Source organism: Colletotrichum acutatum, assembly GCF_030867785.1.
Source record: "Colletotrichum acutatum strain CBS 112980 chromosome Unknown BDZ83scaffold_46, whole genome shotgun sequence".
Classification (NCBI taxonomy): Eukaryota; Fungi; Ascomycota; class Sordariomycetes; order Glomerellales; family Glomerellaceae; genus Colletotrichum; species Colletotrichum acutatum.
The window spans coordinates 7,270-29,664 of NW_026849040.1; the positions used below are offsets into that span (position 1 = coordinate 7,270).

At 52.4% G+C, this 22,395-nt stretch overlaps 6 protein-coding genes and 1 non-coding gene across 7 annotated transcripts; 3 read left to right on the plus strand and 4 right to left on the minus strand.

The window, feature by feature from the left end:
- Positions 1-420: 420 nt before the first annotated feature.
- On the minus strand, positions 421-1,544 carry BDZ83DRAFT_577537 (ABC-type Fe3+ transport system; the record flags this gene model as incomplete). The annotated part of the gene is made up of 2 exons (XM_060505026.1): positions 421-907; positions 964-1,544. 2 exons carry the CDS (start codon positions 1,542-1,544, stop codon positions 421-423), a joined length of 1,068 nt encoding a protein of 355 aa, XP_060364969.1.
- Positions 1,545-5,242: 3,698 nt separating this feature from the next.
- Positions 5,243-5,779, minus strand: BDZ83DRAFT_577528 (uncharacterized protein; the record flags this gene model as incomplete). Its single annotated transcript, XM_060505025.1, has 1 exon — positions 5,243-5,779. The coding sequence occupies one exon, from the start codon at positions 5,777-5,779 to the stop codon at positions 5,243-5,245; it is 537 nt and encodes a 178-aa protein (XP_060364970.1).
- A 3,978-nt stretch (positions 5,780-9,757) lies between these two features.
- On the plus strand, positions 9,758-9,870 carry BDZ83DRAFT_t146. Its single transcript has one exon. It is a non-coding gene; the product is annotated as a tRNA-Ala (tRNA).
- A 409-nt stretch (positions 9,871-10,279) lies between these two features.
- BDZ83DRAFT_752103 (uncharacterized protein) lies at positions 10,280-12,438 on the minus strand (the record flags this gene model as incomplete). The annotated part of the gene is made up of 2 exons (XM_060514147.1): positions 10,280-11,973; positions 12,042-12,438. 2 exons carry the CDS (start codon positions 12,436-12,438, stop codon positions 10,280-10,282), a joined length of 2,091 nt encoding a protein of 696 aa, XP_060364971.1.
- A 973-nt stretch (positions 12,439-13,411) lies between these two features.
- On the plus strand, positions 13,412-15,306 carry BDZ83DRAFT_699235 (uncharacterized protein; the record flags this gene model as incomplete). The annotated part of the gene is made up of 2 exons (XM_060511404.1): positions 13,412-14,514; positions 14,551-15,306. Exons 1-2 carry the CDS (start codon positions 13,522-13,524, stop codon positions 15,304-15,306), a joined length of 1,749 nt encoding a protein of 582 aa, XP_060364972.1. The 5' UTR covers positions 13,412-13,521.
- Positions 15,307-16,705: 1,399 nt separating this feature from the next.
- BDZ83DRAFT_651700 (major facilitator superfamily transporter) lies at positions 16,706-18,680 on the plus strand (the record flags this gene model as incomplete). Its single annotated transcript, XM_060510470.1, has 7 exons — positions 16,706-16,820; positions 16,900-17,100; positions 17,178-17,539; positions 17,609-17,707; positions 17,761-17,953; positions 18,036-18,607; positions 18,663-18,680. The coding sequence occupies 7 exons, from the start codon at positions 16,706-16,708 to the stop codon at positions 18,678-18,680; spliced, it is 1,560 nt and encodes a 519-aa protein (XP_060364973.1).
- Positions 18,681-18,990: 310 nt separating this feature from the next.
- BDZ83DRAFT_699243 (uncharacterized protein) lies at positions 18,991-21,771 on the minus strand (the record flags this gene model as incomplete). The annotated part of the gene is made up of 9 exons (XM_060511405.1): positions 21,515-21,771; positions 21,075-21,432; positions 20,760-20,920; positions 20,565-20,699; positions 20,376-20,497; positions 19,870-20,262; positions 19,613-19,807; positions 19,461-19,553; positions 18,991-19,397 (listed from the first exon to the last, which is right to left on the minus strand). The coding sequence occupies exons 1-9, from the start codon at positions 21,550-21,552 to the stop codon at positions 18,991-18,993; spliced, it is 1,902 nt and encodes a 633-aa protein (XP_060364974.1). The 5' UTR covers positions 21,553-21,771.
- Positions 21,772-22,395: the final 624 nt, after the last annotated feature.

The following is a 22,395-nucleotide window of genomic DNA, read 5'->3' on the forward strand; positions in this document are numbered from 1 at the left end:
GGGCAGTTGCCGCCTGCAAGGAGTCTGCTTCCGGCAGGTCCTATTTGATCACCTGCCCTTCTCACCCCTGAGAGATCGGTCGACGTTACCGGTTATGCGCGTATGCAAGGAATCAGAAGGTGTCGATGGCTGTGATTCCGTCTTTCCGCGGACGAGCGAAGCCGTAGAGTAGACTGGGAGTCTCCATTTGATTTCAGCTTGATTAGGAGGGGCTTTAACTCGGTAAGACTCCATCGTCATGGTGCAAATTTGATGCTCACTCAATTGAAATGAGTCAAATACATAACATGTTCATGTAGTCAAGATGAAATGTTCAGCCAAAACATATGTACTTCGTTCTATTGCTTAAATCAAGCTGGTAATATTTACATGAAGTTCATGAAAGTGTGTCTACGTCCATGCAGTTGAAAACCAAATCATTTACAAGTCATCAATCAAGGGGCTGAGACCCTGAGCAGTGCCAAGGCGGTCCTCGAGCCAGAAGCGGAGTCTCTCAACAGCCGCGCGGTCAGACATCCACTTGCCAAAGGCGGTAGGGTCAGTACCGGGCATGTCGAGAATGGCAGGGTAGTTGGCGGGGGGAGCGACGTCGCCGCGGACGCTCCATCCTCCGCGGGCGGTCTGGAACTCGGAGCTGAGGAGGTAAGCGTGCAGAAGCTTGGCACCTTCAGGGTGGGGGGCGTTCTTGAGGATGCCGCCGGTCTGAGGCCAGGAGACGAACTGGCCCTCAACGGGGTGGGAGACGTTGATGGGCGCGGTGGGAGTCAGGCTGCCGGAGGAGGTGAAGGTGGCTCCCCACTGAGTGCCGTTCTGGCCGAGGATGGTGCGAGGGGTCTGGGTACCGCGGACCCAGCGGGGGTTCAGGGCGATGAGCTTGTCGAGCCAGGCGGAGCCGTACTGCTTAAGGCTGTGTTGCAGTGTCAGAAATGAGTGATAGAGTAAGCTAGAGGTAGGATGACTTACATGAGGTCAAAGGCAAAAAGGACGGCATCGTCGTCGTTGGGGTAGGTCAGGACAAGCTTGTCCTTGAGGTCAGGGTTGACCCAGTCCTCCCACTCGATGGGAGCCTTGATGCCGGGAAGCTTTCCAGTGTGCCACTGACCAGCCCATGCAATGATGAAGAGGCCATAGTATGCGGCAGTCTCGTTGTTCTTGAACTCGGGGAGGATCTGGTCGTATCCGAGAGGAGCGTAGTCCAAGAGCGCACCCTCAGAAGCCCAGCGAGGGTAGTCGTGGAGAGTCTGGAGGATGATGCTGTCGACAAAGACATTCTTGGCGGCAAGCTGATCGTCCAAGTTACCGTCATGGTACTTGGAAAGATCGACAGTGACGTTGAGGGTCATGCCGGGGAACTTCTTCTCGAAGCTAGTTTTCAGGGAGTTCTGCTGAGTCAACTCATCACCGCCGTGCCAGAGAGTAACAACACCACCCTCAGCAAGGGCAGCTTGGTAGATCTCATCGATAGTACGGGTCTCAACTTCGGCGGCGGCGTTGACCAGTGCCTGAGTGCCCAGAAGGGCGAGGGCAAGCAATGAGCGAACCATCATGACAGACTTGGATTGATTGGAAGACAGAAAGAATGTGTGAAAAGCCGGTGATGAGCCACTTACACAATTGAGTAGTACGATCCTTCCTGCTCCTTCTTATACAACTGCGCATAAAGACAATTCCGCCCCTTTTCCTTTCGACTCACAAAGGGCCCGTAGGCCAGTGACACCATCTCATGATACCTTCCTAGAACCAGGCCCCGGCCAACAATCATGCTACACAAACATCCATGTTGTAGAAAACTACTGGCGAAGTCTACCGCGCGCTTCATGACGAAAACAGCGGGAGGTGCCGTTGACAGATGAGACGATCCACGAGCGTCCTTCCAGATTGGTCCACCCGTCCCATCCTTAGTTCCTGGTTTAGTATTGATGGATGTATTTACAATGTACAGGGCAGTGTACGTATAGACGGCGGTATGGCGTACAGACTACAGAGTAGTAGTATGTGCGGGATAAAGCCGCTCCAAGCCTTTAACGAGTCAAGTCTCGTCCCCCCCACGGAGCTTATATCCAATCCGGAGGCTCGCCCGATGAGCATCCCATCGGAGGACTCCGGCGTCAGTGGGATGGCGGAGTGAAAGTCTCCACCGAACACCCAAGGAACCAACCAGGAAGCCAATTTGACCGGGATCTTCCCATTCGTCATCAGGGGTATAGCGGAAGGTATTTGATTCCGGCTCAATGGTTCTAGCAAACAAGCAAATTTTTGGCTAGATCAGAGGGTGTAAGGAAATAAGAAATGTACAGCCCCGTTCATGTCAGCGTACCGCAGCAACCAGGGCAGTGGCGACCAGGGCCATGCGAGAATGAGGTGATCTGCGCCCAGATCTCGCATGAGTCGGGAGTCTAGTCCTGTGCTAAACATGCTTAAATAACAGTTTTTAAGGCGATGAGAGATGGGTACAGCATAGAGTTGTATCGCCTGGTCTCTCCGAAAGACCGCTTTTGGAACTGATTGAGAAGAGCGCGACGTTGTTGATTGGCAGGCAATACAACATTGAGCAAAGTAGTGTTACGTCAATGCAGATGATGAACCCTCCAGTCATACAGAGAAGAACAAATATATTCTGCCCCCCGTGTCTTCCTTACCTTCTGATATGGCATGCAAAACTCCGCCACAGGACTCTCGAAAATCTTTGCTGAAAGCCGGGTCTGAAGCGGATCATTGGCATTTCATCCGGAATATCGGCACCGAGCTCCACCTCAAGCCCGTCACGACATGAAATCCATGATTCGAGTTTCATATGAATTGCCAACATCACTGATCCCCCGAATGCTTCTGGTTCGGAACCGAAGACTAATCATGAAGTGCACTCTGCTAGTTGCGCCGTATAGGAGTCGCTGGTGTACGAGTTCGTCAGATAACGCCATGCTTCACCACTCTACTTCGTGATATATGGAACAAAGTATCCACCAAGAGCTGTCAGTTTGCGTACCCGTTCTCGCTATCGCATTCATGCAGCCCCAGTAGTGTTATGATCGTCATGCTAAGCCCGGTTTTGCCGATCTCAATCCTGTAGAGCTTACGACTCCAGTGCGTCTACGAGTCAGTCCTCAAATACCGTTGAGGGCTCAAAGACACTGTTTGCTACGATGCATTCTGTTTCAATCAAGCTCCAAGTCTACTACCTACCGTGGTGTAGGTATTGTGATTTAAATATCTCTTAAATCAAGGTTACTTTTGGGTCACCCTCCACCTAGCACCACCAGGTCTGATAAGATTGAACATGGGTAAGAAATCAGGAAGGGCTGCGTGACAATGAGTGATTTTGGGCAACAGTTGTCTATCTTGGCTGGGCGTAGATTTCCTTCGATGATACAACATTAGCATGCTGTCGTAAGGCAAGCAACTCAGGTGAAGAAACTCGCGAAAGCTAGTTGGAATCACCGGCATAGATGAGTCATAGAGACTACCCAAGTTGACAACGTCCAGACATATCTAAAGTTAATCCAGAGCCCACAGCAGCGTCGAGAAAGGTATTCCCGATCCGAACATTATTTTCCCTTTCCCGTTTGAGGAAGCGCCAGGTGTTGAGCTCCTCTTCTGGCTTGTCTTGCAGGTTTAGATAAGAGACTCCTGCAGTAGTGTTCTATCGATGTCAAGGTTTCTGTCTACTCAACCTGTGTGCAGCTAATTACATTGCTCGCAGCAAATCCCGTAGTACATGGCGTCTGTTGACTGCACCAATTACGGAGACAATTGCTTTGGTACCTAGTAATTACGACCTAGAACTTACCTGTCGCTGAACGCCGGACAGCAAATTTTGAAGGAAAACTACGCGGACTTTCTGTCTTCTTGACTTTGTAAGACGTGGGTTATTATCGTCTGTGCCCAATTCGTATGTATTGACGGAAACATTGTCGAAAAAATGGAAAGTGTCAACATTGGAGGCCTTCATTGCTCTAAGGAAACAGATGACCAGTGCCAGCCGAAAGTCCAAGAGCCTGTCAAATGTCGCGATCGTGCCCCGTCAGTCAGCTGTCAAAGTACGCAACTATTCATGCATAGGCAGCACGAGGATAAAAGCACAGCCGCGAGTAGCGACGCCAAGGCTTACGAAACGGCAAGAATACGCTGACAGTCACACAAGATGCAACAAGAAGCTTTGGTAAGCATTGAACATGCGACGCAACTTCAGCCTTGACAGTGGGGTCATCCCTGAACTATTCATGCAGTTCCGCGTAAGGCTCGGTCGAAAGGCAAAAACTGGCGAACGCTAAAAGCTTCCCTCCTGACCACAGGGCTGATGGTGGTTGGGGAGTAACCCTGCTGATACGTAACGGCCCGGCCCCGACCTCATTGGGCTTTTCCTCGTTGGGTTCAATGTTCAGTCTCAGCTGCGTTGCAGCTGACTTACACTTTTTGCCTTTCTACGCCTTTGTCTTGTAGGCTTTTACGCTAGGTTCGTCGTTAGGTTACTCTGTACGCCTGTTAGCCTGGGTCTGTAAGCCACCTCTCAAAACCAGGCAGTGTAGGAGGGAAAATCGCGTTGGGGAGATAGTGGCCGTTGTAGTCGATATTCGCCAGTATCATTTGCCAGGCGAGAAACCTCCGTGAGTTACTTCCGCTGGCGCCTGCCTTCATGTTGCCGACGCTAGAGACTCTGGCAGATGTCGTGAGAGCGAGCAAGACTGATTGAACCTGTCTGATGACATCGCTCATATTTCTTCGCTTGAGTGAGATATTGTAGACAATCACAGCCTTAGTGCCTTATTACACGCCATCGAGTGAAGCTGACTAGGCCTAAGAGGCACAGCTCAATTATGAACGCAGCCTGACTGACGAGTCTAAAACTCTGGCTTGAGTTTTTCTTAAGATTCAAAAACGCTTGTCATTTTCATCACCCCTGAAGATAGAAACTCAGAATGTTGATTAGATAAGAATAATTGAGACGCTACGAGTTCCAATCGCACACTATCACAGGAGACTCGCTACGGTGGGGCTGTCGTTCACGAAGTACTCGAGGACGAATACGAAATTGTTCGATTCGATTACACGATCCTCCTCTTTCTCGAGGTGTTTTGTCTCTCTCCCGCCGCCCTACCACCACGTTCACATCATCACCCCTACCCCCGATTTTCTGTACGCATCATAGTGACAATTTCTTTCACCGTCCACGTCTCCCCCATCCACCAGAACCTGTATGTCTTGCCGCGATACCCAGCACGGCCGTCGAACTGATCCTGTTCCTCTATGCCGAGAACGTCGCAATAGCGCCATCCAAAGCCTCCGTAAGTTGGCCGGTACTCATTTGTGCAATCGGGCGGGCGATGGCAGGGACCTTGCTGAGAAGGGTGTCACCGAGCGCGCCACTGCCAGACTTTTGTTGCATAAGAGCATCCTTAACGACGGAGGTGACACCAAGCTGATCGAACACGGGCTTCTTCTGAGAGAGATCGCCGAGTGTAGTCTGGACCTGTGTGACGAGGCCGTCGGCAGTCTGCTGAAGACCAAGCGCGCCAAAGAGACCAATGCTGTCGGCGCCGTCGATCATGGATGTAGCCTTGGTCAGAGCATCTTGAGAACCTTGAGCGGCGGTGAGGACCGGAGCCACAGAGTTGGCGTCGTTCGCGGAGATTCCTTTGACGGCGGTGTCGAGCTTCTCTAGAGAAGTCTGGACCATGCCGAGAGCGGTGGTAATGGTATCCTTTTGGCGGGCAACGAGAAGAGGAGCAGCGGTGATCGCCCACGCCTGGAGGGCGACGAGAAGAACCTGGAAGCCGAGCATTTTCGAAGAAGTGAAGATATTAAGATAATACTAGAAAGGACGTTTGATGAAAGACAGGATTCGGAGATCGTTGGTAGGTAGAGATGAGCTTGAATAGTGGAGAGAACGACAACGACTTCCAAACCAAACTCGGAAATGGTGTGCGGCTCTTAGTTTGATTTTATCAATATCTGGGGTAGAGTACCCAAGGCCTATTCAGCGTTTTTTTTTTCTCCCATCGCTTTCCATTTTGGGACACACTGGGGGGCGGTGAGGCTTTCCTGTGTTGAATGTGTGTGGTTTACAACTACTTTTCTCCTTCAGCCTTCCTCTTTGGGTTATGAGACGCAAAGGAGGTTCTTGGTGGTTCACCCTGACCGCATGGGGGTCCTAAAATGGTACTTGCTTGGGACGGCTTGACACGCTTGCGTCCATGTAGCGGTAGCCACAAACCGGCTCCGGGCGCCCACCAACCGCCACTGTACAAGAGGGAGGGAAGCGTTATAACTCATCCGAGTTGTGGATTGCTCCTAATGCGTGGGATGACATGTCGATCTCGAAGGATCAACCCTGGCATCATGTGGGGGGGGAGGTTGAGTGGGCTCGCTGAGCCGCCGTTGGCTCTACATCTGGCTTCCAGGGAACTATCGCGATAAGCTCATGAACGGGGTGCTTAGTGAACTGCGGGGGGAGCCAATGAACTCAAGCCTCTCGGAACTTTCCTAGCTTCTTCCCCCATGGGTCATGTCTGTTCCTTCAAGGGGAAGCACAGGCACGACGATGATCAGCCCAGGCGAGCCGTTGGACTTTGGAGCCAGTATGGTTTTAGTATCAAAGCTGAAACGCTTTGTTGCGCGGACCGGCCGTTGTTCAGTCGAAACACTCAACAAAGTTGTGTTAGTGATGCGCCAATCGCAATTCACCAAAGCGCCCAATTAGCCAGCCATTGAGTAGTCATGTCAACTAAACGCCAGTAAGCTGCCAAACTGCCAGAAAAAACCTGACCAGATGGTCCCTCGGCAAGCCTCCACGATTATGACGCTCGTGATCGTCGGCTGCGCCTGTCAAGAAATGGGAAATGGGTGTAGTGTCCCGCCAAGCTGCCGGTTGCCGGTTTGGAACTCTCAGCCCTGCCCATTCGCACTCGCTTAATTGCCTTGACAAGCTGGCAGCCCAGAAACAGGTGGTCTTGACTGGGCCGGCTCACCTGATATATGTTCAAACGGTCTGCCGGCCTTAGAAGTGGGCTTTCAACGGGTCTGCTCCGGACATCCCATCTATTACCTCATTGGGGTAGGCTCTGTATGTACGCTTGGATCGGGCAGCCTTCCCGTCTCATCAGGCAAGGGACGCCGGCATTTGTTTTACGCCCTATGAAGAGCCATATGCGGCATGGAAGATCAACCGGCACGGGTATCGAAAAAGCTTAATGTCGGCGAACGGTTTGTAGATCAGGAGGCCTTGCAGCCTGCAGGATATCACGCCAGCCTAGACGGGTACTCTCATGCTAGAATGTATGAGGAATCCTGCAGAGACGTCGCCACTCATGCAGCCTTTGTGAGGCTTGGCTTCTCCTTAGCCGTCACAGCTATGCACGCAATGTGGAGATATCGATGGTGTTTTCCCCCGGATATTCGTCTTCCACAATTGTGGTCATATTAGACGGCCTTCCCCACACGATTTGGATGACTTGTAGGGGCAAACGAACGGCTCGGATTCGGGTGGCCTACAAGGTCCAAAGCATTCGAATATTTCAGCAGAACTGACATGATCGTGACGAGTAGCCTTACTTGAACTTCCGAACGTCGCTTGGTAAGATGATGAAGGGTCGCGCTGGCAATGGGAAAATTACCCCTTGAATCAATACTCTGACCGCCGTTACAAGTCCAAAGGGTCTTCTTCTGATATGCGCTCGGAAGTATCTGCGGAAGCTAATGAAAGATACATGTTCGTCCACAGCACCGATGTGTTTAGGAGATCAGAATCTGCTCTGAGTCAGAGGTGTATCTCCAAGTGTCAAGCAACCAAATGATTGAACAATATCGATTTTTAGATGTATCATTGCCCAATAAGCCTACTTGTTACTCACAATTCCCCGTCGGGGGACGGTCACTAATAATCTCCCGTCGGGAGAGCCGTCGGGTCATTCTTTCAAAGGATTTCCTGCTCCTTGGAAAGGCTGCCTGCCCATCGGCCCGATGAGTAGCAATGGGCTCAGTTCATGAGTGTGGTCGCAAGTTCATAACCAGTCTCAGCTTCTCGTGGTGTTTTAACGCGGGAGCCGTATGGCCAGATAAGGAAATTGTATCCAAGCTGCCCATCACCCAAACTGTAACACACAGATTAACGCTGCCGCCCAGACTTCTAACCTTCTCCCCTTCCGGTGACGCGAGATTTTTGACGTTATCTGCCCAGCGAGTCGTGTCAACTGAACCAGCTGGAGCTTTCCGAGCTTGGCCTTTCCGATCTTGCACCCGTTCTGACAGGTCGGTATCGAACGGCTCTCGGACGTTCCGAAAACCAACATTGAGTCTTGCCCCACGTTCTTGGGTAATGGGTGCCCTCTTTTCTCTGGGAAGTCACTTGCCTCAACTTCGAGTCCTGCTTCTCTGAATCTTGAGAGCACTGAGACTTGACTAACGACGACGGGTCAGAGGGAACCGAAATCAACCTGATTGCAAACATTCTCATACAAGCCTGGCGAGTCAACTCACAAAAAACGGCTTTCAGATTTGAATCGTCGCATTCGTACAGCAGCTCAACAGCAACATCTGGGCCCGAAACACGGTCTCTAATAGGTGTTTCTGCCGCCACAGAGAAGCACGGAACTTGTCCCAGGAGACACTTTCCACATTATCTGACACAGCCTCCGAGTCGCGTTGTCTAGCACGTGGAGGTTGATGAGCGAGTGAACCACACAACCAATCAAGTCAGCTCTGTCGGGACCAGGACCCGCCAGCCGGGAACTGGGCAGAAATATCCCTCGACCCCGGTTCTGGGTCTTCAAACACAGAGGTTTACGTGTAAAGGAGTGACTGGATGACGGGAGTTTCTCCCCGGAAGTTCAATGGATATGTTGTTCTGCAACAAGGGGCAACTTTGTCGACTAGTTCTAACTTTGGAGCCTGCCTGGATAAGTGAGGCTCAAGAAGCGATTCATAACACAACATGACAGGAAACGGTGCAAAAGGAGTGGTCTCTGCAGAGTGGTCTCTGCAGAGTGGAGTGTTTTGCTGCCGCCTTTTAAACGGGCTACTTTTGACAGTTTGAATAATGCTGAAGATGCCACTCATCTTATTGAGCTGAGAGTCTGTATTTACCTTTTCTGTGCTTAGGAAGATTAATCGTGAAGCCGCAATTTTCAAGGGAGCACGATTAATCCATAAGCTTGGCGGACAAGTAACGGCAGCAGTCGTGATCAGTCAAAGTTCTTGTTGCGAGCTCAGGGAACAAAGGTGAATACAATCCCAAGTGAGGAAATGAGGGGACTGTCAGACAACTTAAGCTCCGACAACACGCATCGGCATGCGAACTCACTAGTGGAACTCTACTCACATGACGCCCCAAATTGGGTTGCAAGGGATTTCAAGAATTCGGGTTTTCCAGTTAGTCCTCCCGTGCGTTCAATCCTACACAAGCCTTTCTTTTGGTATGCTTTTCCAGTTAACTTTCACCCGCCGCTAGTCATTGCAGAACTTTCATCCGACTCCCCACCAATATAAGTCTCTGAAAGTTTCCAAGCCGTCAATTCATCCTCTATTCCACAGTTGTCAAGCGCCAAAAACTCCTACAAGTGCCTTTCTTTACCATCACTCGCAATCATCGTGAACTTCACTCTCTACAGCCGCCTACCTCTTAACGTCTTTGCCGACGATAACCGGCACACAATTCTTCCCGCACACTTGCATGTTACTCTCCACTACCAGTTCCACAGAGACCCATTCTGCTATCCTACTCCATTATATTCCCTCATCCAGTCCCGGGAATGCATCAATCATCGGGCGCTTGGTCTAGGGGTATGATTTTCGCTTCGCATCTACATCTGAGCATCCATCGTGAGCTTCAGTTGCGCAATCTGTGAAAGGTCGTGGGTTCAATTCCCACAGTGTCCAATTGTTTTACATAATTTGATTGTGAACGCGGAATTTTTGGTGCTGGAATGAAGTTGAGTTGGTTTTGTACTCGTTTGAATCTCATTCAGGCAAATTTCGGAGGCTCATCACGGTGCGCATTCAAAGCAAGAATTGAGGCAGACGTTGCTTACTCGATCGCCTGATTCCGTGGTGCCATTTTGGCGTCTTAAGTTCCTTGAACGTTTTGCCTGTTGTGGGGCAAGTCTGCCTTAAGCTCCAGCTGGCGTGCAAAACACCAGTTGCTTTTGCACTCAGTCACAACTTCAAGTTCCTCAGAAGTTGTAGTAAAAGTAGGGGGCCAATGGCTGTATTGATGAACTAAGATCTATGGACTCTAGGGTACTGACTCGTCATTTGGAAACCTCTTTCTCTGAATTGCCTCTGCGGCTTACTGGATATTGGGTGAGGGCATTCCTGACGTGCTCAGATCATCCACGCACGTATGGGGAATGTAGTCTTCAGAGCAGGTGCTCCGGCGTTTCTTCTTGTCTTTTGTGGGCCTCGATAGCACCATAGCCTGATATACGGCGTCAGGCTCAGGCTCTGAGAGGCAATCTACACCAGGACCAACAGTACCCGTAGCTGGCCGGCTTGCACCAAGTTCGCCGACAGCATTTCCGATAGCCTCATCGCCGACTTCGGATGGCGCTGGTGCGCGGGTTGTACGGCTACTACTTGGTGAACTCTGAAACACAGAACTAATCTTTCGCGTGATCTGCTGCATGAACCCTGGCTCTGGTTTGCGAGTGTCTTGTACCAAGGGCTCTGCGAAATGGGCAGAGCGTCGCCTGACATTCTCGGGCAATTGGCCTGGTAACTTGGTTTCGCTGGGTGAGTGTAAGTCAACTAGAGCCTCGGAGCCTCGGTGAGAGGGCTTCGTATTGACACTCGGAGGATCATTCAAAGGAAGATCTACCTCATGAGTTGTACCATGGTCAAAATCTCCATGCGGTAAGTCCTTTCTGATGGATGCGATACTGCCGAGCCTCGCGTCAATTCCCAGATGATACATATTGACTTTGTCTTTGTCTTCATGTTCGAGAGGGATTAGGGTAGCCGGGGCGCTCAGCCATTCACTCGTGCAGTGCCGCTGTGGCAGGCTGGGGAATGAAGTGATTGAGGAAGCTTCGTTATCGACGCTGGTTTCCTTGACGTTCTCCTTTTGACGATTCAATTCGTCTACATGCTGAGAACCGAGCGAGAAGCCGTGAAAATCAGGGACATCCGATACAGCATCGGAGTCAGAATCCCGATTGAGTCCCTCAATAATTCTAGACACATTGAACATAGAAGAGTTGGTCTGGGACACGGCAGACGTTGGCAATTCGAAGGCATCCGAAACCGGTTCTCGGGTCTGGTTAGATTGTTCTGCCAGCGTATCAGCGAGCCACTGGATATCAGTGATGCTGTCGCGTGAGACAATCGTAGTGATTGGTGCCGGTCTAGCTACACTTCTCGACCGTACTTGACCATCAGTGGCGCTTCTGGTAAAGAAGGAGGTCTCAGGCTCGCTGATGGTGGTCGCTGTATCAGCTGCACGAGCATGTTGTAGCTCAATAGCAGTCTTGAGGAAGCTCGGCTTCCTGGCCAATTTTGTTTGGACCACAGTGTTATTTGCTTGCTGGGGTTTGATAACATCCTCCATGGTTTTGTTGTGCTTGCACATTTCTTTGAAAACGATCTCCACAACGTCTTGTACTTGATCATCGGTAAGTACGTACTGGCATGTGGCTTTGTTGCATAGTGTTGCTCCATCGGGGTCGTTTGAGGCGATACCCGGCGTTCTTCGTTGACTAGTAAGACGAACCCGTACCTTTCCCATGATTTGTTGCATCAAGGTATTGGGCTTTCCCCAAATACTGTGACCAGACCGTCTTGGGGTGTCAGAGAGATGCTCGGAACGGGATGAGTGCCGGCTATAACGGACATTGATGGAGCTGTGGCTGCCAGAATTGTTGCGTCGGCCTCGTATGGGCGTCGTCGTAGGGCCATGGTAAATGTTGGAGGTCAAGTCCGGGCCTGATCTGTGGGTTGTTCTCCTTGATGATGAGTTCTGGGAGTCGCTGGCAAGACACTTGTTTCCTACGGCAATATTGATTAGCAATAAGACGATAAGGTGCCTTAGCAAATCATGCCTTGACCTAAGATACCTGACAGATTCCCCTTGGCGACTGCCTCTGCAGCGGCGGGTGGCAGACAGTGGTTATGGGCCTGAGTTCTTGTCTGGTCCATGCTCATGCATCTTGATGGCCGCCGGAAAACTGGACTGGCTTGAGGAGCCCACGTCATGGTTTCGATGTCTCCATTACTGAGCAAGCTGCAATCTAGGGTAGTGGGCGGGCCCGGGGGCACGATGGATGGACGTCGGCCGAAATTGGGGTCTCTCTGCGTGGTGGTCGGATAGATGACGGTGCCATTGTGGCATGAGGGAACAAATACGCCTGGTAGCTGAGTCACAGTTGGAGGTCTATTGACGGACAGGCTGTGTTCTCGAGTCGACGGTGCAGTGCGGAACTCTTCATCATCGAATTCTGAAGGGTCGTTCATGTTGGAATCGTCGAAGGCTAGCAAGAAAATGGAGCAAAGTTATACGACAAGTGTGAAATGGTACGAAGGGTCAACAAAAGGAATAGACAAGTGGATGCCTCGAGAGGGAAAGAAAAGAATGCCCCTGGTTGTCATCGATTTGCAGTCAGATGTTGTTTGCTAGGATTATTGTTGTGGATGAAGCTGCAGAGAGGTCAAGATAGGTTGAAGGTGGACGCGAAAGGAGACGACATTGACGCAAGAAAGCCAAGTTACGGTGCTCGGCACAAAAGAGGAAGGAGACTCTCTTCGCTGCTCCCGCCTCCAGAGATCATTTTCTGACGCCAGTCTGGAAGGAGCGTGGACAGTGGCCGCTCGGAGGGCAGCCCAGGACGCCATGGCATCTCATTCTCAAAGAGCTCGGTTGGACATCGGTAAGATATATAATCTCATATACGACTGGCTGAAATGGGGACTGTGTAAGTGGGCTGAACATCGTGGTATTCCAAGAATGAGTTCACCACCGGTGTGGCTACATCTCTTGGCGACTACCATGGTGCTCATGCTGGGATCGTTGCGAACTCGAATTCGTAGCCCGTCGAAGAGGCTGATGGGATGACAGTTGACATTTGACAATTGACCACTCCACCACTCATCGAGTTTGACCTGACCAACCGACCTAGGAAGGCGCCTGCTGTGCTGGTGATCGAGATGGATTTTGAGGGACTTGTATACCTACTCAGTGAGTTGTTGGTGAGTAAACCACAGAAGCGATGAGATGAGATGAACTGGAGTGAGATGACATAAGCAGGGAGACTTGGGGTCACGGTGCCAGCGCACAGTGTCGACACGTGAGCACGTCCCCGAGAGGAAAATAATCTGGACCAATTGAAATCCCTGCGCAACACAAAGCAAAGGGTTTTCGAGGGGATCGGCAAAATCCTCTAGCAAAGGAGCTTACTTTTTTTTTTTTTTTTTTTTTTTTTTTTCAAAAGTCGTTAAGCTCCCGCTGCCATTCATTCTTTTTAACGGGCACCGACGCTCAATCAGTGTCCAAAGTCTGCTCCTTGACGGCTCCCTCTCCCTGCCGTGCGGTACTATCTAATGATGCCCCCGAGTGCTGCTCTGACTGCTTCTGATCCTGCTGGGCCTTCCGACACCAGCAGCGCCTACACGAGGTTGCACATCTCTCCTTTCGACCAGGACCTCTTGAAAGTCGTTATCCCAGCCGCAATCTTGCCAAACGCCCGGAACATCTCTTTCCACACCATCGAAACCTTCCCCGACAAGCGCTACGGCTTCGTCGACGTGCCCGAAGCGGACGCTGAGAAGATCAAGAAAAGGCTGAACGGCGCCGTGCTGAAGGGCTCCAAGATGCGCATCGATAAGGCCCGCCCCGCCGAGGACTACATGCCCGTGGCCGAGAGCGAAGAGACTGGCAAAAAGCGAAAGAAGTCGTCCAAGGAAAAGGAGGAGAGGAAGAGACAGAAGCGCGACGAGAATGTCCTTGAGGGCGTTGAGCTCCGCGATCGCAAGGTCAAGCGGGGTTGGACCGTCCCCGAGGAAGCCAAGATAAGGGAGAAGAAGAGCAAAAAGGAAAAGGGAGAGAAGAAGGAAAAGAAGGACAAGACAAAGAAGCGCGAGGAGCGTTCAAAGTACACGGACAGAGAGGAGTGTCTTCTCAAGACAAAGCTGCCCTCCAAGCAGCTCCCAGCGGCTGTCGACCCCGAGGACGAGGGCGATCGCAAGAAACGCAGGAAGAAGGCCAAGGAGGTTGTTATCCACGAGTTCGAGAAGACGACAAAGTTCCCTACCTTCCTCAAGGCCGCTAAGCCTGCGCCGACCGAGAACCTTACAACCGAATTCGTTGAAGGCAAAGGATGGGTCGACACCCAAGGGAACGTGATCGAATCGGCCAAGACTAGGAGAACAGCCACGGCACCTGTCCCCGAATCCAAGGCCCCGAAGCCAGCAAAGAAGGCCAAGGCTCCCACGCCGCCGCCTGTGGAGGACGATACTACGAGCAGTAGCGGCACCTCGTCTGACGAGGATACTTCTTCAGACGAGAGCTCAGATGAGGAGGCAGAGCCGGCTAAGGTCACGGAAAAGGCCAAGACTACGCAAGGTGTCAAGGCGGCACCAGTGACGCCTGCAAAGCAAACGCCAAAGGCCGCAAATGATGAAGACACTAGCAGCGAATCATCATCATCGTCCGACGAGGATAGCTCCGACTCGGACGAGGAGGTGGTGGTCGAAACTACAAAGACTTCTGTCCCTGCCAACTTCGACAGTCCGCTATCCGCAATCAAGGCCGCTGATGCATCGCGACCCAGATCCGCCGCTTCCAATGCCAGTCTGACTATCAAGATACCACCATCCACTCCGGCCCAAGTTCATCCCTTGGAAGCTCTCTACAAGCGCCCGAAGCAGGACGGCAATGAGGTTACCGAGCCCGCCAAAGAAGCTGAACCTTTCAGTTTCTTCGGTGGCGGCGGTGATGATATTGAAGAAGACGAGGACGTCGCAGCATCCAGCCAAATGCCCATGACCCCATTCACCGCACAAGACGTCGAGTGGCGCAACGTTAGAAGCGCTGCACCCACGCCCGACACAGCGCACCCCAACCACACGAAGCCGTTCTGGGCTATCGGTCACGAGGGCGAAGAGGAGGAGGACGACGACGAGGAGACCCGCGAGGAGATTGAGGCGACGTTGAACGCGGAGCGAAACGCCGACCCCGAGGGCAGCAGCGGACCCGGAGGCGACTTTCAAAAGTGGTTCTGGGAGAACCGGAGAGACCTCAACCAGTCGTGGATGAAGCGCAGGAAATCGGCGGCCAAGGAGAGGCGGCACCGCGACAACAAGTCGCGCGCCTCCAAGGCTGTGTAGAGCATAAATAGGGACGGCAAATGCATAGCAAAGCATCTATAGAATCACAATGTCTTGAAATTCACATGCCTTGACCACTATCAACACCCGACTGAGACCTAAGCGTGGATAGGCTAATTTAGACAAACAAGACAATAACTCTCTCTTTCACCATTGATAATTCGACCTTTCGCTGCACACATAGCACGGAATCTGATCATAATCTGTTATCGTTCGGCTCCTCTCCCCCTCCCCTGGTTCGCAGTTGGGGTAAGATAGGTAAGATAAGACAACCCCGGCTTCCCCCGCCTCCCGTTGGGAGAGATTCAGGGATTCAAGGATTGGCAGGGAAGGGATATCAAAAACTCCGTCGAAGTACATGTAAATAGCTTGGCGCCCGGAAAAGGTCCGTAAGTTTACCAAGCCGTTTGGATCTCTTGGCCTCTTGGTTAACTCTCTTTCCAGCGAGGCACAGGGGCGCTTTATATCGACCAAAGTTCAAGATCCGGCCTTCGGACAATTCGCCGGCAAGGGGAACACCAACATCGGGCTTGGCCCCGCCCTGCTCCTCCCCCTTATCATCCCGCATCTCAAGTTCTTGACCATCACTAACCCCGCCTCCTATCAACATCCTTCCCAGGTCGTCAGCCCGTCGGCAAAGATGCGATGCGGCTTCACGGCGTGTTCGATGGAACATCATAGCCACCATCCCTGTCTTGTCTCGCTCTCCCCCCTCCAGCATCGAGTATCATTACCCGACGCGACGGTAATCCTCTCGCCTCCAACCTCTTCGGCGTTAGAGATATCTTTCTCTTCATTGGTGTCTTCTCTGTCGTTAGTCAGAAGTTGAGTCTGCTACGATGAGATGCTGAAGATGCAATTGGGCAAATACAAACTGCTTTCAGGGACCCACGCTACCCATCGTCCGATGCAGAATCACAGGGCCATCATGCATCAAATCACCTTGTCACTTTCCGTGTTGGTTGCTGTACTGCGGTAGTTTCCACCAGGATTAGCCACGCGGTCGGCTATTTTGCGCTCAATGGAAGCGATCGACCCTCTAGATCTCTTCTCTCCCTACCTCGTTCTACCTACGTCTTTGCCTCTCCGCGGGAATCCTTATCTCGATTCTGCGACTGGAGAGACTCAGGGAGGGGGTTACGTTGCACTTCGGCAGTCGATATTGACAGCCGATATCCGTATCTGCTGCACACACACGCAATAGTACCGTCGTATCGGTGCTCATATAACATTCGTTCCTCCAGCCAGGCCGACAAGCTATGGCCATCTCTTAGGTTGTAGCAGGCAAGTCAATGTGAAAGAAGCCTTGATCGCCTCGTTGAGATCCCGTCGTGAACTCTAACCTTTCTCTCCTGCCCCTCCAACCTCGAGGTTCTCCCCTTGATGAGCCATCGCGAACATGTCTTCTACCCAAGATATTGAGGCGCCCGCCGTGGATGAAAAGAAGATCGCCATCGTCTCGGACCAGGACCAATCCGACACCACCAGCGAGCGAAATGGCGAGACCGACCTCGGTGAGATTTACATTTTCTGTCGCCTCGGACAGGCTAGATCTCAGGCCGAAAGAGCTCTTATGCTAACGATATCAATAAGTCGCCGTGGAAGGCCAGTACACAAAGGAGGAATACCACAAGCTCAAGAGAAAAGTCGACAAGTACCTCCTCCCCCTCATGTGGATATGCTACGGCATCCAGCAAACCGACAAGACGGCGCTCGGCACCCAGGCCATCTTTGGTCTCCGTCAAGACACAGGACTCAAGGGCCAGGAATACAGCTGGCTCACAACAATCTTCTGTACGTCCCATCACACATCGCCCACCCTCCATCTCCACAAGCAACACGGTTCTAATAGACTCCCCTTCACAATCCAGACATCACATACATGTGCTTCGAATTCCCAAGCAACATCGTCCTCCAGCGCTACAAAATGGGCCGCACCCTCTCCGTCTACATGATCTGCTGGGGCATCATCGTCCTCTGCATCGGCTTCGCCCAGAACTTCACCCACCTCATTGTCCTCCGCGCGCTGCAGGGCGCCTTCGAGTGCTGCATCTCGCCCGGCTTCATGTTGTTGGTCGGTACGTGGTACAAGACGCGCGAGCACGCTTCGAGATCCCTCGTCTTTCAGAGCGCGAATGCCGGGTTTGGAGTGATTGCCTCGCTCATCATGTATGCCATCGGTGCGTCGACGCAGCATAAGGAGGGGGCGCAACCATGGCGGTATATTTCGTTTGTGAGTTGCTCGAGGCCTGGTGCACCTCTCAATGACGTTTGGGGATCGCATTGCTAACATGCACTTTAGTTCTTGGGTAGCTTGACGACTGCTATTGGCTGTCTTTGTCTGTTCCTCCTCGGTACGCCGTCGGAAGTGAGGTGGTTGACGCAAGCTGAGAAGGACATGGTAGGAAGACCAATACCGTATCTTTCAACAGTCCCAATACTGATTGACTCCAGGCGAGCGCGCGCATTATCTCCAATAACACTGGCCACGACCGCACCGCAATCAAGGGATGGAAATGGAAGCAGGTCGGTGAATGCTGCCGCGACCCCATCTTCTGGTTCGCCGGTATCAATGCCTTCCTGAGCTCCGTTCCCAACGGCGGACTCACCACATTTGGAAGCATCATCATGACTTCCTTTGGCTTCAGTATGTCTTTCACCAGACCCCCCTTTTCAACCCTCCTCCTTGATACCGAGAGCCGCGCTGACAGGGCGTCTTTCTCTTCCAGACAACCTCCAAACCATCCTCATCGACATCCCCCGCTCCGTAATGTCCGTCATAATCTTTATCGGCGTCGGCCTCCTCACCAGCAAAAAGGCCAACCTTCGCCTCTGGATCATGGCAACCTCCGTCCTGCCCCCCTTCGCGGGCTTCCTCGGCATGTCCCTCCTCCCCAACGACCCAGCCATCAAGTGGACCAAATGGGGCTGCTACTTCATCACCGTCCCCTTCGTCCTCGGCCTCTTCCTCGCCTGGACCCTGATCCCGAGCAACATTGCCGGCCGCACCAAGCGCACCATGACCTCCAGCTTCACCTTTGTCGGATACTGCGTGGGGAACATGGTCGGCAGCCAGATCTTCAAGGCGCAGGATGCGCCAAAGTATACCCCTGGAACGATTGGGTGCGCTATTTGCTTCGGGATTCAGTTTGCGTTGATCTTGACGTGGCGGTTTGTGTTGGTGAGGAGAAATAAGCAGAGAGATGCCGCGATGGCTGTTGATGGTTTGACTGCGGAGGAGAGGGCGAAGAGGGGAAAGGAGCTTGGGGAGCAGGATTACACTGATTTTGAGAACCCTTACGTGAGTACACTCGGTCTGGATCGTTGTAGTCTGTTTGCTAACATCGAACCCGCAGTTCCGTTACACACTCTAGAACATCTTTGGATGGAATACAACCCAATTTCATTCAGGTCATAGAGATAATAATGAGATCACATTGAGGAAAGAAAGTAGAGCAGCGGTAACGAAGGGTATAGTACGAATCCCACCACAGAATACCAACGAAGACATGATAGACGTTCACCAATATTACATCCTTGCGCGATTGCCCCTCGGGTGATGTCTAGCAGACGCATCCACACCTGCCACACTCACGAACCCACAGCTGGCCCACAATCGTAGACATCGACATACCCAGCATCCAGCTGATCATGACAGCACCAGACCCATCGCTTCACAACACCCTACTCCCCACGAGGAACTCCCTCCGAGTTCTCATCATGATACAAATCAGGACACTTCGCCCCCTTCTTCTGGAAGATCCACCGCTTAATCCACCAAGGCAATACGGTCTTGACCTGGTACGCAGCGTGCTTCCGCTCCGGCACGCCAAAGACGTAATCAAGCTCCTCGAGCGACTTTTGCTTCGTCTCCGGCACGAACAGGAAGATGAGCGCGAGGGCGACGAGGTTCAGGCCCGCGTAGAAGCAAAACACACCGGTGGACGTCATGGCGATCAGCATGCGCGGCAAAGTAAGGGAGAGCACGGACGCCCAGAAGTTGTTGGTTGCCACGGCCCAGGACATGCCGATTTCGCGATGGGAGAGGGGGAAGACTTCGGCGGAGTACATGAAGGGGACGGGACCCTCGCCTAGTTTGGGCGTGTTAGTTGATGTGGAACGTCTCGGTGATATTGAGGCTTGAAGTTACATACCTGGGGAATAGAACGCGGCGAACAGGTAGACAAACGTCGCTACTGCGGCGATTCGGGCGGTGCTGTCGTTAATTAGGTAGCAGAGTCCAGCAGCTGCACGACCATATTAGCACTGATACGCAACTACTTGTCAGCATGAAGACACGACGTACTGAGCAGAGTCCAAAACATGTTGGGAAATGTGAACAGCAGGAGAGTTCTCCGACCAAACGTATCAATCGTCCATACAGCAGGCCAAGCGAAAGTGAAGTTGATCAGACCAAAGCCAAAACTGGCCCAGAGTGCGGTGTAATCGCTAATACCACTCTGCTTGAAGATGGTCGCGCTGTAGAACGAGATAATGTTGACTAAACCAGCAAGTTAGTCTTCTGTGCCCCGCAAATCATGCCCATCTTTGAGTGGTACCTACTTCCACACATCTGCTGCGCAATCATGACAATACCAGAAGCCCACGTCGCGCGCCTGATCCGAGCAATCGTGAACAGCTCCACGAAGCGCGTAAACATGTTACTCGTCACCTTGAGCCCAGACTCCTTGATCATGGTCTCCTCGTACTCCAGAAGCGAGTGGATGTAGTACAGATCTCTCGCAGCCTGAAGCTCCGTATTACGCAAGCGCTTCAGCGATCCCCACGCCTTGAGATGCCTTCCTTTCTTGAGATACCATCTTGGAGACTCGGGGCAAAAGTACGTTCCGATGACGAGCGGGACGGCCGGGATGAAGGCGGAGCCGAATTGGAGGCGCCAAGCAATGTCGCCCGTCTTACCGACGATGAGGTTGGCGCATGTGCCAAGGAAGATACCTTGCGAATGATTAGCATTTTTTGTAACGGTAGTACGCCAAGCAAACACCAAGAGATCGGCGAGTTTCAAGATTTCTTGGTGTTTCTTGGGAGGGACGGTGATTGAGGCTCACCGAACGCAGTCCAGACCTGCCAAGACATTACCAAGCCGCCACGGATAAGAGTGGGGGAGTTCTCGGCGGAGAAGACGGGGACCGTAACTTCTTTCAAGCCCATGCCGATGCCAAGCAACATTCTGAGCACAGCCAGTTAGTATCACGATGTCGCGGTGGCGTTGAATCCTGAATATCTATCTTCCTTACCTGCAAGCTGCGAGCTGTCCCCATGTCTGCGACACAGCCATGCCAAAGGGCGCTAGCAACGAAAAGATGGCAGCGATGAAGATGACACCTCGTCGGCCAAGGAGATCATTGAGAGGATCCGAGATCCAGCCAGCGCTGTTCGTCATCAATCAGCACATCTCTCACTCGCCCTGCCCTGGGCGGTTTAATACTCACAATAGGCAAATCGTGATGTAAGGCATAGAATTCACAAGGCCAATGATCCAGCTATTCTTCGCGCAGTCGCCCTCGTTGGCGACCGGCCCGCAGGATGAACCCGCCGTGTCAGGAATGCCGAGCGCAGTGGGAAACGACAAATTGGCGCCATTGGACCCGGTCTGGTGCAGCGCCGTTAGGAAAACTAAGCTCCCGGGAGATCGCGCGGAATTTGCGGGGAACCCGAGCGGGAAAATGTGGATAATAAGAGGGGGAAATACGAAAGACATGGCATGGTGAGGGGGGCGCGAAGGATTCAAACCATGCTTGGCTTACCTGATCCCACCCTTGAATAGCCGCCGCGATAGAATTGAGAATGATGGTGTAATACAGAGCCCAGGGGTGCTTCCAACGGTGCGTCACCTCCTGGCGCAGCGCGTCCCTCTCGGCTTCGTCGAGTTCCTCGATGGATTCGAAGAGTGCTGGGTTCTGCGCGACGAGGGCGCCCTTTTTCAGCAGCGGGAGGATGTCTTCGGGCAGTTCGTGCTTTTTGTGGTATGCTGTTACCTGCTCGAGGAGTGTTGCTTTAGGGATGTCTTTGAGAGGGTTCTTGATCTCGCCCTCGAGATTCTGGGTGAGTTCCGCGATGGACTTTTTGCGTTCGTCGTGGTGCTCGACGCCGTCTTTGTGGATCCTGGGGCTTGTGTAAGTTGCGTCCCGGAAGAACTTCACGTGGGAATGGTGGGTACGTTGAGATTGGGCTGGGTGCTACGTACGGTGTTTCCGTCTCGATCCTCTTCTCTGGTTCCGCCATGACGAGCGTGATTTGCGACGAAGAATTCCTGTGCAAGGCTGTAATGAAGCTGTGCTCTTGAAAAAATGGCTGCCGTGAGTGACGCAGTTGCACTGTGCCGTTCGATAGCCTCAAGCCGTCCGAAGGGAGGGGGGTTCAGATTAAATATCCAGAATTACCCGTCCAACGTCTGAGGGGCCGTCCCTGTCATCTGAATCACCCTGTCTCATCAAGAACATGTACTCCAAGGTAGCGGGCGTCGGCTGAGCACGTAGCCGGGGTGTTGGTTGGGTTGGTGGGAGCAAGGAGACGGCTGGAGGGCATACTTTCGAGAGGGAGGGTGATGGACGGGCATGGTCGTATGAGTTGTACATCGTTGCAACATCTCATATTGCATCCTGGCCACCGAGGCAGACCAGTGAAGCAGAGTCATTGAAACAAAGCTTGGCTGGCCAGGCCATCAAAGAGACCGGCGACGCCTCTAATCTTAGGGAAGTGAGATGCGAGCGCCCCGAATCGGCCTAATGCTGCTATAGCTCCCTTCGATTCTATGCGGGGTCGCAACAGGCGTGACAGGCTATTTCATGCAGCTTATGCCGTAAAAAGCTGCAATGGCCTGTCCGTCTGGCCATTGAGGAGGTAGTTCACCTTGCTCTTGCTGGTCGCGTGGCACATGGTGGGAGGATGTCTCTTCCTCCTGTAGCGGGAAAAGCTTAGAGAAGCTTGGTCTGCGACAAAGTACCGGAACGTCAATTGAGCAAAAATGTTTGGGAAGCTCTCTTCAGCCAATAATGTGTCGATCCTTGTGTTCTACGAGGGATGGTGGGAGTGGGATGACGATTGCTACCACGTTGGGACTTTGAG